Source organism: Arabidopsis thaliana, chromosome 5 (assembly GCF_000001735.4).
Source record: "Arabidopsis thaliana chromosome 5, partial sequence".
In the NCBI taxonomy this organism is placed as follows: domain Eukaryota; kingdom Viridiplantae; phylum Streptophyta; class Magnoliopsida; order Brassicales; family Brassicaceae; genus Arabidopsis; species Arabidopsis thaliana.
Window position 1 is genome coordinate 2,174,617 of NC_003076.8, and position 13,059 is coordinate 2,187,675.

The 13,059-nt window shown below is 35.7% G+C and overlaps 3 protein-coding genes, 1 long non-coding RNA gene and 1 other non-coding gene across 5 annotated transcripts; 1 reads left to right on the forward strand and 4 right to left on the reverse strand.

Moving 5' to 3' along the window:
• Positions 1 to 51: 51 nt before the first annotated feature.
• On the reverse strand, positions 52 to 1,830 carry ST2A (sulfotransferase 2A). The gene has a single exon (NM_120783.4). The coding sequence runs from the start codon at positions 1,421 to 1,423 to the stop codon at positions 344 to 346; it is 1,080 nt and encodes a 359-aa protein (NP_568177.1). The 5' UTR covers positions 1,424 to 1,830; the 3' UTR covers positions 52 to 343.
• An 865-nt stretch (positions 1,831 to 2,695) lies between these two features.
• AT5G01275 lies at positions 2,696 to 3,024 on the reverse strand. The gene has a single exon (NR_142494.1). It is a non-coding gene; the product is annotated as an other RNA (long non-coding RNA).
• Positions 3,025 to 5,223: 2,199 nt separating this feature from the next.
• On the forward strand, positions 5,224 to 5,526 carry AT5G00350. Its single transcript, NR_144125.1, has one exon. It is a non-coding gene; the product is annotated as an uncharacterized misc_RNA (transcript).
• A 358-nt stretch (positions 5,527 to 5,884) lies between these two features.
• On the reverse strand, positions 5,885 to 7,922 carry AT5G07020 (proline-rich family protein). Its single transcript, NM_120784.4, has 3 exons — positions 7,501 to 7,922; positions 7,118 to 7,255; positions 5,885 to 6,454 (listed from the first exon to the last, which is right to left on the reverse strand). Exons 1-3 carry the CDS (start codon positions 7,666 to 7,668, stop codon positions 6,053 to 6,055), a joined length of 708 nt encoding a protein of 235 aa, NP_568178.1. The 5' UTR covers positions 7,669 to 7,922; the 3' UTR covers positions 5,885 to 6,052.
• A 789-nt stretch (positions 7,923 to 8,711) lies between these two features.
• AT5G07030 (Eukaryotic aspartyl protease family protein) lies at positions 8,712 to 11,356 on the reverse strand. Its single transcript, NM_120785.4, has 3 exons — positions 10,577 to 11,356; positions 9,595 to 10,075; positions 8,712 to 9,345 (listed from the first exon to the last, which is right to left on the reverse strand). Exons 1-3 carry the CDS (start codon positions 11,099 to 11,101, stop codon positions 8,984 to 8,986), a joined length of 1,368 nt encoding a protein of 455 aa, NP_196320.2. The 5' UTR covers positions 11,102 to 11,356; the 3' UTR covers positions 8,712 to 8,983.
• Between the last annotated feature and the right edge of the window lie 1,703 nt (positions 11,357 to 13,059).

Genomic DNA, 13,059 nt, shown 5'->3' on the forward strand with positions numbered 1-13,059 from the left:
ATTAATATAAAAATATCTATGAAATTATATATATATATATATATATATATATATATATATATACTCAATTTTAACATACTTTACAATACATTTAGCTTCACACATGAACAATAATACTCTAGTAAAAATAAAAACATAACTGCAAAAACAAGCGATATTTAATAAAATAAAAATTCGACAAACTTCGGTGTTGACAAAAATAAAAACGACAAATTAACTTAATTATGGACGTTACGTTGCTTCGATGTCTATCTGTAACAACAATACAACTGCCTTAACTTAGCTTAACGTATATAGTAGGCCCTCAGAACAAGAGTAGAAATGGGGGCACGTGGCCTTATATTTAGCTCAACCTGAAAGTGAGACCAGATCCACCTAACTTGTCATCCACTAAGGCTGACAATCTTTCCACTTGTGAAGGTGACAAATAGTTAACCCAATCACTCACTTCTCCTTTCCGAAACAAGAATCGATTCTCAAAGTTCTTGATCGACTTGTTTGACTTGTTCACCTCCAACTTCTTCAGATTCTCGAAGCTACACAGCTCGGCGATAGCCTTCACAACTCCCTTTCGTTCCTCTTCTTCGGTGAAAGGAAGCTCTAAGAAAGTTGCAAGCCTCTTCAAGTTGGTCTCGATGTCGTCTTTGAGATCCTCGTACCTTAAAAAGAAGACTTTCTCTGGTCTCTTCAAGCTCTCTCTCCAGTATCCCAACATGTGTTCCCAAAACGGGCCAAACCCGATCACTCCCCGGCAATACAGATCAAAAGCTTGGTCTAGCAAGACTGGGCTCACTGACTCGGATTTGATGTTGTTGGTGTAATGCCACGAAGAGATGAATGTGTCAAACGGGTTCCGGCACAAGTACACGACCTTCACACCGGGTTTCTCGATCGTTTCCTTTAGGGAACCGAACGGTAAGTGGGTTGCGAACGTTCTTGGACTGGCTAGACCCGAGAGATCGGGAACATCTCCGTTGGCGTAAAGCTTGTACTCGAAGAAAGGTACAAGGTCATGAGGGTTGGAAGTGAAAAGAGGGTGGTTGGTACTCGAGGCAACCGGATCAAACCGGTGACGGTTAAGGATGGTGAAAGTTAAAGCTTTTAGCCAGGTTGTACCGGATTTAGGTATGGTGGCGAGAACGACGTCGTTTTCGAGGGATTGGAAATGTTTTTGGAAAGACATGATGGCTTGAATCTCTTTGGCTTGGCACCAAAACCCTTGGAATAGGTAAAGGTAACGAGTTCTCCATCCTCTCTCCTTAGGAAGAGAATCCAACATCTCTTGGAACTCGCAGCTTAGCCCTTCATCTTCTTCGGCTTTCGGGACGTCGCGAGTTTTGCCTTCTTTAAGGAGCTCGAGCTTGTGACACATGGAGAAACTTGGGATCGCCATTGGAATGCTCTTCATGCTTGAGGTAGCCATTGTTTTTTTTTGTTATAGATATATATGAAAATTGTTTATTTGTAATGGAATCTTTGTGTGTTGGTGTAAGATTTCGAGATGAAGTTGGGTGTTTATATAATAGCGCAAAATGCATGAGATGCGTTGTGAAGAGAAGAGAGCAGCCTCAGTTGTTATCGCCCACGTGGGAAATAAACGGCGTGTGCGAATATTAGTTGGCCCACTCCATATTTTCACTGATACTCGAATTCTTTTTTATTATTTCTCGAATTATTTTTTCCTTCCTATTAGTAATAATGCCGTGTCATGATCTCTACGTACTATTCCCCTTGGAGTTAGTGTAAGTTTGATTTGCTGCTTTTTCATTTGTCTTTGGTCCATAAATTGTCGGCAGAACTCAATCTTGGAATCTTTAAACTAGGAAAGTCATTTGTCTTTTTATGGAAAATAGGCAAGTCGTTTCTTTTTCATATCAATACGCCTCATTTTACTCAAAGGTAAAAGATTAAAAAAACATCCTATCTTCTAGCTTTATCGTAATATTTTTTTTTTTTCTATACATATTTTTAATACATTCAGGCACACCCATCAAGTATAGTTTTCTTCTGTATAAATAAAAATGTAATGGCAAACACGATGATATTTATTGGAAAAAAAAAGTTCGACAAACTGAAATGTGGACATTGCTTCATTGTCTATATGTAACAACAAAAAAACTTGGATTTTCAACTTTAATGAAATTGAATAAAATATCTATCGATGAAGACCCTAGTAAAATAAATAGAAAATTGACTGATTTTGTTTTCTTTATCAATTTTTTTTAATGCAATCTCAACTAGTAGTGATTCAGGTTAGGTTTTTGCTTAGGTTTGACGCAATTTCAGTTTGGTTCTGTGTAAAAAGAACTTTGAAAAATTATATATTTGATTATATTATATTATAACTATTTTAATAAATATTTGCATATGATTAATAATATAAGTTTTCTCTTTCCGGCTTGGTTTTACAAACTAACGGTTTTGGTTTTAGATTTTTAGTTTTAAATTAATGAAACCAAACAGCTTATAAATAAATTTCGATTTGATTATTTCAGGTTAGTTGTTGTCCACCCTAATACAACGTCATGTGCATGTTCCCAATACAAGTTCTTGAAGGTAATTTGTTGCACTTTTTTCATTTTCTCGGGTCTCAATTTTCTTTTTTTTTCTTTTTTTTTTTTGTTTGCTTTCGGGTTTTCTCACTTTCTATATATTTTGTACCGTGGACATTCTTCTATCTTTCTGTAGGGCTCCGACAAGATAGTAATTAAACTTCAACCCAAGCGATAACATTATGTTGTTCGTATGTGTCCATTTCTTGCTTTTAGCGAAGACGATGTACCTAGACCTAAAAGATAAATCCGTTTATCGAATAAATCGTCATGCAGAACCATGATACGTGTTATAACGAGGACCTACAATTAAGTTCATTTGTATTATTCTAGTTATCAACATATTCATCAAGCTTAAGTTGTCGACTGAATTATCCATATTTGGACAGATACCCTGAAACGGACGGACCAATTATAGCTACAATACAAATAAAATATCTAAACTTTTTGTTTTTGTTAACAGAGGGAAGCACTAGTTAACATTGTAGCTATTATAAATTTATATGCTTTTCAAGATTTGTCTACAACGATGAATATTTTAATGACTTGATTCCATTTTGTGTTTATCCTTTCAATTTGAGATTTGTATGTTTGTGAATTATTAACAATGGAAAGTTCTTTTCGAAAATAAAGAAGAGGAAGAAAGTTTTTCTCATTATGAAGCTATTCATTTTCCATTGTTTTGGTTTAAATTTAGCGATTGGGGAGTAAAAGCACTAGGGACGAATACCAAAATAGATTATTATGTACATATACGAGTGATTGGTCTGAAAATAGTTCTAACTTCTATGGCTTGATATTTGTAGATGGTATATTTTACCAGATAAAAATGGAAAGCTTAGAAGAGACTAGTCACTCGTGGGATATTGTTCGTGTCCTGTTTTTAATCAGCGTATGTATTGACAGTTTTCAGAATTTTGACTAGAATGATATAGTGATATAGGTCTTTGATGGCTCTGATTTCACTTATGAAGAAGTTTGTTTGGATACGAGCACTGACCTGTCTTTGTTTATCCTTTTTCTTAATCTTTATCTTTGGAGTTGAAGATTCTTCAAGAAGAATATATCATCTCTTGTAGGCTTCAAAGCACACTCACATAGTCCCATATTAACGCAAGAACCACTCCATACCCACGTGGTACCACGTTCACTTCCACACATCGCGCATGGACTTCCTTATATTATTTACTAGCTAACTTAGGTGAGACCCCACATCTAGCTTAGGACACTATTTATAAATAGGTATACATATTGAACTATATATAATTGATTAAAACTTATCAAATTATTGTTACTTTGGATTAATTCCAAAACAATTTAAACTTAACAAGTTATTATTACTTATGAAATTAATCTTCTCAAGTACTTTACTTTTGGACAACCAAAAAAATACGAGACTTTCACCGGAAACTATTCAATTTAGGGACCATTTATGTGCTATTGCATCCTCGAAACGAATCTTGCAATTCCCTTCGAAAAATGATTTATTATTGCCTCTTACTTTTTTTTGGCCATCTATTGTCTCTTACTAATTAAAAATACTTTTACAACTGATACTTAATAGTATCCAAATATTAATAATCTTATTCGGACTATGATTGCCTAATTTATATCCTTGTTAAGTCTCCTACCACAATAAATTGTACAGTGTAAACTTTAAACATTTATCAGTTAATTCATCTTCTATAATTTTTAATTTCGTTCATCCAAAATATATAGATGTTTGAATGTTTCAGTGTAGGACTAAATTATTAGTTTGCCAGAAAACTTTGATAGAATCTGTCAATGGTAAAATAATATGTATTGTAAACTTTTCTTACAATATATAAGGTAAATTCTGATTGTGGTTTTGTTATAACCTGTTAATTTATATCGCTAGATGATGTCATGGTTTTAGACTTTGCTTACGTAATAAATAATAATAATAGATTTCTTTTCAATATATATGAAGTCTGATGTTTGACATATATATCGACATGACGTTAAATGTTTGTTCATAACAAAAAAAATAACGAAAAAGGAAAAACAGGTAATCAACTATTTGGAACAGATAATTTATCGACATGCCGTTAAAGGCACACTCTTGGTATCGGATGCTTTGATGCATTAGGCAAGTAGAGCCTACGTTACGTTGCTAATTTCTTTATCTTTGTCTCTTCTCCTTATTATAATAACTCGACAAAGCAGCAAAAAAGTAAAATGTCGACAAATATAGAAAAACAATTGAGTGACTTGAGGCCTACTTTTAATGGCCAATGAATGCTACATGTCCTTGATTACGACTCTAAATCCTAATCTCTTCTATTTCACAGTTCCGTGCCGTATTTTTTTCCCTCGTTTTTATCGAGTAAGGATAGATGATTGATATTCGTATTTTGAACACATATTTTTCTCTCTTACCAAAAAAGTTTCGGACCTATACTAAATGGATAATTTAGTTTTATATCTCATAACCAGTTCTGCCAACTTATATGTGATTGTATATTGCATAAATACGTTACATCAAGAATATGTATCAAAGTCATCCTGTGGGATAAATATGAATCTAAACAAAAAAAAGAAGTTATTTTTGTTTTGAAAATTGGCACCAACCATTTTGAACTTTTCTTTTCTTCGCAATTTTTTGTATGAAAATTTCATTTTTCCCCTGCCAAAACGCTTTTGTATTAGGAAGATATATGTTCATATCCTCAGGATGAATATTAACTGGCTGAAGCAGACCTAAGACTCTAAAAGAGGAAGAGGTTTCTATAACAAAAACGAGTAAATGCTGATATACCTTCAAAATCTTAAAGATTCGAGCTTAATCCACAGCGAATGAAGTCTACTTTCTCAGTTTCTCTAGTACTCCTCAAGTTGTGGTCTGTAACATGAAGCTAAGTCAACTGAAACCGCCAAAGCTACATGAGAGCTAATGAAGAAGTGTTGGAATAAGAGAGAGATAGATAAACTATTTGTCTTAATTGTTCTTATTTAAGCTTAATAGGAAACAGAGCGTGTTCTGTTTTTTGTATGTCTACATTTTCTGCAAAAAAAATCCTTGTTTCTCATTCAAACAAGTGATTAAGCAACGTAGTTAAATGGAAAGCTTCCATTTAAAGATTGAACTTTTCGTGGTCCAAAACCTAATGAATTGGTATCAAGCTCCTACATTACAGAAGGGAGCTAGATCCAGTCAGAACTTAGAACAGAGTCTCAACATGTCTTCAAGAAAGAAAAATAATATCTTGGCTCGCCGAACACATAGAGGAGACAGAGCGAGCCCTATATACCATTTAATCCCTTTGTAAATGCAGGCATCTTTTTGACACAGACCAATTCTCCAGACGCGGTAAAAGCAAAAATAATAGGATTTGAGATTTGATATAATCATTCACTCAAAGAGAAGAGTGACAGAGTGTATACATACATATAGGTATATCCGAATATTAACAGAATGCATAATCTTGGTATATGCTTCATCTCATTTTTACACAAAGATATAATCCTAGGCTAAGCCCCTAAGAGGTACTACTTGTTGTTGGAACAGAAGACGCCTCTGGCTGAGCCTCACTAGCCATAGTTTCCGGCAGTGAGGTTTCTTGCTGAGCCACCGATGGAGTTTCTGGCAGTGAAGTTTCTAGCTCGGCCACCGGTGGGGCTTCTGTGACGGAGGGGGTAGAAGGTTGAACAATTTCAGAAGGCTTGAACTTGTTGATGTAGTAGCTAAGAGACGGTCCACTGTAATCCACTGCTTTGGGTCGAGTTGGGGCATCTTTCCCGACTTGGAGGAGTATAGAGGAAGCTGCAGCGACTGCGATAAGAGCAATGCCTGCTACGATTGCTGCTGTGTTCTCAGCCCCATCAGCCGATGATCCTGCAGTACCTGAGCTAATCGCGCTCTCTGCAACATATACTGCAGGCTGAAAAAGTTACAAGAAACGCTATTCTTTAGAAAAAAAGCCAATGGAATTGAGTCGATAAGAAAAAGCCAATCGAATTAGATCAAGAACCCCATCTCAAGAAGATGCGGGGTTTACATGACATGTTGTTGCAAGCTAATGCATATTTCTTGGAGATGGAGGTCGAGATCGATGACAGAATTATGGAACAAACACACACACACACAAGAAAAGCCAAAAAAAAGTTAATTTCAAACGAGACAAAATATAACAGTAAAACTGATCAGATCGAAAGCCTAGTTTTCTTTGTTATCCTTGAAGCAACGATCAAACTCAAAGAAAGAGCCAAATGTATATTGAAAATTGGTTAAAGAGATCTCCTAACTCCCTGAAAGCCAAAAGGCTCACAAACAAGCCACTGGTCAAATACCCCTAATCTCATCTTGTTGTTATGCATCCACTACATTCTAATGCCTATCACAGAATCATAAGAACCTGTTCCCTCGGCAAAGTTTGAAGCTTTTTCTCTCAACTAAAAACCAGTATCCCTCCAAACACTATGAGCCTAAAAGGAGTGCCTGTGCTTCCCTAAAGATACTAAAACTTACTTAGGTATAACCTAAACTAATAAAAGTAGAGATGAGTGGAGTGGATAGATAGATGGAGAAATAAAGAGGAACGAACCTCAATGGAGTAAACATTAGTCTGACCAGCAGTATCTTTCTCAACATAGCCAGTCCAACCACGCGGCTTCCGAGGAGGAAATGTTCCCACCACTTTCGTCTTCTCTCCAGCTAACCATTCCATACTCACTGTTCCTACCTGTTGCGTTTCACCCACCAAACCTCATCAATGACATCATTTCAATTGTAAAAATCCCCACTTTATAATCCAGTTTCACTAATTAGCTAATTTTGGAGATTCCGAAACTAAATCTTCTAAGTAACCAACTCATATTTCCCAGCAATGTTGAACAACCCAATTGCAAAAAAATTATCATCATGGGTTTTGTTAAAGAAACAAAATTGAGCGGAGAATGAAACAAATACAGAGGTGGGATTGAGTACCTCCTTCTCGGGAGCACATTCTTCGGCATTACAATCAGCATCATCGGAAGAAGCTCTAACGACGGAGAAGAAAAGTTTCCGTCCGCCGGACTTTGAATTGATGAATCTGCCAAGAGGTTTAGGCGATGCAAATACGTAGCCGTTTGGGGATAGCAAGACATTCGACATGGTTGATCAAATAAGAGGAGAATCTTGGGATTGTTCTATCTTCTTAGAGAAACAGAGAAGAAGAAGATAAAGAGAGGAAGAAGATGTGTGTGTGTTATGTGTGGTGGGCTTTTCCACTAGCCTACGCGTGTAACTGCCAAACCCACAAATTCCTAACTCCAAATTATACCAAACCAAATTGAAACAATTTCAAATCAAACCGGAATAAAATTCGGTTTTCTTTCTGATCTGTTTTCTCAATGACGAATTTAAAATTCGGTTATTCAATCCAATTATTGGAAAATTTTGTATGGATTAGTGCACCTTGATTTTTTTCTGCTTTATTCTGTTTCTAGAGATATTCCGCATATCGCTTTTTTTTTTCCCGCTTCGTCCACTTTATATTCCATTATTCAATTCATTTTCCCGTAAAAAGACATTAACGAATTATATCAGTTTTGCCATAGTTTAATCATAACGACCCCAAAATACCTTGTGTGCTAGTGCTTAGCCACTATCCATTGTATTGTACCTTAAGCATGTGTGGGGTTCAAATCACACTTTCCCGGTATGGAATAAAAGAATTGTATACAAGTACCATCATAATGGAGTGAACCAGAGTGGAACTTGTTTAGGTGGTTACATGATCGATGTGATTGTTGTCTCTCTGTTCTCTTTCGCATTATCAATTTTATTTTATGAAATTTGATTTGATTTTAAGCAATTGGCGTAGCATTCTCTTTTGGTTTTCACTTTCTACATTACTCGTTTGAAACTCAAAACTATATTTTTTCTTTTAATCATACTTTTTTTTAATCAATTTTCTTTCTCTACTAGTTGATAAAATTATGAAAATTATTGTCTTATACATATTACCATGCCAGACAAACCCTATACAAGCTTTAAAGTGGATTCTTTTTGAAAACTATGAACTGAAATATCCACTAGTCGCGCTATTTCTGATGGGCCAATTGATGAACATCGATTGTCGATAAACAATTTAAGACAACGACTAAAATTTGATTAGATCATTGTGCTAATATTATATTCAATTTTATGTATTTCTAATTACCTAATATGTTCAATTGTATATTTGTATACCGTAAGGAAATATAATATAGTTTCATTATTTGATTAGCTTAGATCCAACACTCTAGATAATTGAAGAACAATTAAAAACATAAATTACTAGATAGCACAAATGCTACACACCTCCGCCCTCTAAGACTGGTGAAGCAAACGACGCAAGACAAGACAAAAATGAAACACACAAATAACACAAACAAACAAGTCTCTGCATAAATATGAGTAGGCTCTTATTGTCTCATTCATCTTTCTAAGAGCATCGTTCACGTGCCAAACCGAGCCGTCCATTGGGGACGTCGATGAGGACACGGTGGTTCTGCTGCTGCATGCTTGCGATCACATTGACGACAGAGTTTACGTTTTCCGGCGCTGCAGCCATGGCGAGGCACGACGTGCTTCCGGCGGTACTGTGTAACATCAGGTTATCAGCCGGCATCGTCATGTTCACTCCCTTGAACATGAATGTTATCGTCGGCACCTTGACTTGCCCTGAGTAGCACGTGTCGAAACCCCCGAGTGACGTCACCACGGCTGTGGTTGGCTTCACGCGCTTCCTGAACTCGTTCCTCACTGCCTCGTAAACCGGTTTAGCCAGCCGCGTGTACACAGTTCCTACACAGCAAATGGTTTAGTTAATATAACCAAACCAATCTAAAATTATATTATAACTGAAAATAACCGAATCGAATAAAATACACTAAATTATTCTATTTTGTTACGTATATATTTTAGTGTAAAACAATACGAAATACACTAATTAACTAAAGATTTATGTTTTTAGTCTAAACCAATACGAAATTAATACCAATTGAAACAGAAAACTAAAACCTAACCGGAACCAAACCGGACAAGAGTAATTACCGGAGTCGAAGATGGTTCCAGCGCCGGTTGAAGGATTAAAAGCAATAGCTGCCGGCGGTAAATCGACGACTTTCCGACCAACGCGGATCGCAACGAGGTTGACGTAGTACAGAGAAGACCTTCTAGGGTTTCTGAGAAGTTGAGTGTACTTCACGCGCTGGGGCTGGGAGGTAGGGCCGAGTCTGAGAGAACCAGAGAAGGTCAGAGACCTGAAACTTGGCAAACAGTAAGAGAAAGTGGACTTGTAAATAGACTGAGCCTGTGACATGAGTGAAAGTGGGCCTCGTCCCAAGCCCAACAAGCCTTGAGGTGGTGGGATGGTTCCTCCACCGGCGACTTTGTTGACGCATCCGAATGTAAAGGCTTTGATCGGATCGGCGGCAAGACGTATCGTGTCTTGAGAGAGGTTAGCCGCAATGGAGGAGCTTCCATAGGTGAGGTTGAAAGAGCACGCGCGTGCTCCACACGTGGGGTTTGGTACCTGAAGCAAGTGTTCACGTGAATTGTTGTTAATGCAGTACAGTGTCTCTGTGTCGGTCAAGTGTTTAGTGGTTCTGTAATCCCGTGACCGTTTTTTCTTTGAATGTGGGTGGAATTATCAATTATAACCACGTGGAACCCACTCTCTGTGAAAATACATTTTTCACGTAATAAAATAGAAACTGTCCTTTTTGTATATCAACTAAAAAATTTCTAGATCTGATATTTTGTCAAATATATTTTCATTTTGGGGCAGCAATTAACATTCTCATGCTCACATCTTTATGATGAAAACAAATGCAGGTTACTAATATTAAAATTTGACTACAATATAGTATGGTGAGACATTCATAAACTATTTTTTCTTTTTTAATACTACCGGTTCATTTATGAAGCTATGAAAGTGTAAGTGTGAGGATAAAATAAATTAATCAAAAAACATTCCAAAAACATATTTATTAGATATGTAGTACTGTAGGTGTGTAAGTACAAAATTATATACCTGCTTACACTGAGGAGCGCTGCAGCTAACGTTCTTGAAGGATGTAGACTTAGCAGGGGAAAAGGCCGTGTTAGAAGGACAGCCAACGCAGCCGGAGCAAGGAATCCAAGCCACGTCACTGCTCGTGTCCATGGCTAGGAGCAGCGGCTGAGCCGGAGTACCGATCAAAGCCTTGACAATGTATGTAGTGCTTTGCAACATTTGACGCCCTGAGGCAATGGGGACTACAGATCTCCCGGCGACGAGGCTGCTCAGGTACTGGAGACGGGCCTGGTCTTGAGCCAGCGTCTGGAGCACACGCGCTTCCCATGAGAGTGGGGATGATGATTTGAAGGGGGAGCAAGGGCTGTCTATGTGGAAGATTCTTAGGGTAGAGCCTTGGTCTTGAGTCTTGGTCAGGTCACAATTTGGGTGGTTCAACCCAAGTGCTAATGGTAGGATGGAAAAAAGTTGGAGGAATAAAACAAGAGTAGACATTGTATTGTATGCTTTTGGGTTGGATGGGTTATTAAATGGTGTTGGCATGAGAAGGGTATATATAGTGGTCTGAGCTACATAATGACCAAGCACATAAAATCAAAAGTATAATTAACTATATGATACAAATCAATAATTATTTCCGCTTATTAGGTTTTAAGTTTGAATCCACGGTAAAATAAAGATTAGCTTAAATTTAAACTGCTCTCGTTTCTAACTTTAACATTTCTTTTGTAATGTTAATTTTTTTCATTACAAAGGTTTGCCTTGGACTGTCTATAAGAACAATAAATTGTTAAAGCATGTATCTAAAACATTATGCTAAACAATTAACTGTATGATCCGTTAAAAAAACGCTTTCCAGTATACAACAACCACATGTTTAAATCGTATATCCCGCCCTTCGAGAGTTCGACCTTCAACAAACTTAAACTGTATATGAGATCAAACAAGTTGCAGAGCTCTAAAGTTTTTTTTATGATATACCTTTCTAAACTTTGACTTATGTGATTTTAGAATGATTTGTGTGTGTAAAGTGTGTATAACTAATGTCTCTTTAGAGGGGAAAATCTAAGATATATATTGATTCGAAATCTTTTCCATTCTTATGTTAATTCTTTCATTTACCTCTCAAACATATTTTCGAAGATAATATATTATCTCCATTTAAAATAATAAAAAGTGGGTTATTCTTTCAAATATCCAACAATCCCTTCACAAAGAGTGACTGTCTTTAATGTTTCCGAGATGATTTCTTAATCACTACCACCTCTTAACCATCATATCTAAAATAGAAAGATGTGTTCCTATTGTTTCTTGCAGCATCTCCAATAATGCGAACCGGTAAAAACATGGGTGCTGGTTTAGTTATTACTAGTATTTTGTAAGCATGCCATTATTACTCTTATATTTATCTTTGTAAAAGATGTGTCGGCAAGTAATGTAAATTATTCATCTGTTTCTTTACTCTTCCGATAGTGCAAAGTTACTTTCTTCAGATTTCCACTACTTTTGTGGGGTATTAGTATGATGGGCAGCGTATACAATAAGGAAAATATACTTGTCTCCCACATGATATAAATAAACTTTTTTTCTAATCACAACAACAAAATAGAACATGGGTAATGTATTTTGTGATTAATTTTTCTTTTAAAAGTGTACATTTAACTATATATTAACCCGTGGTATACCGCGAGCCTATATTTTTATTAAATAAAAAATAATTGAATATTTTTTAGAATGATTTAATAAATTTATGCTATTGTTTGATTTAAATGTACAATTCACCGCTAGACGAAATTTTATAACTCAAATTTTAAAGTTTTAAGTTGTATTTGTTTATTTTGTTAAATGTTTAATATTGTATAATTGTATTTTGATTGTTGTTTCTCGGATTTCACCCGTAGTACACCATTCCATATTAATATCGAATCAAACCCGTCAATTCTATGATTTCACCCGTGGTAGTATTTAATTGTATAATTATATTTTAATTGTCATTCTATGATTTCACTTCTAATTCTATCGCAAATTATTATCAACCCAAACCAGTCAATTCTAAAATATTTCGTAGTACACCATCCCATATTAATATCGAATCAAGCCCGTCAATTCTAGGATTTCACCCGTGGTAGTATTTAATTGTATAATTCTATTTTAATTGTCATTCTATGATTTCACTCATAATTCTATCGCAAATTATTATCAACCCAAACCAGTCAATTCTAAAATATTCCGTAGTACACCATCCCATATTAATATCGAATCAAGCCCGTCAATTCTAGGATTTCACCCGTGGTAGTATTTAATTGTATAATTATATTTTAATTGTCATTCTAGGATTTCACTCCCAATTCTATCGCAAATTCTTATCAACCCAAACAGTCAATTATAAAATTTCACCCGTAGTATAATGTTTAAATATTTATAATGTTTAAATTTCTTATAAAAGAATCAAAATGTGTTTTAAAAAAATTAAAGTTTTAAGTTTTTTTTTTTTAATATTG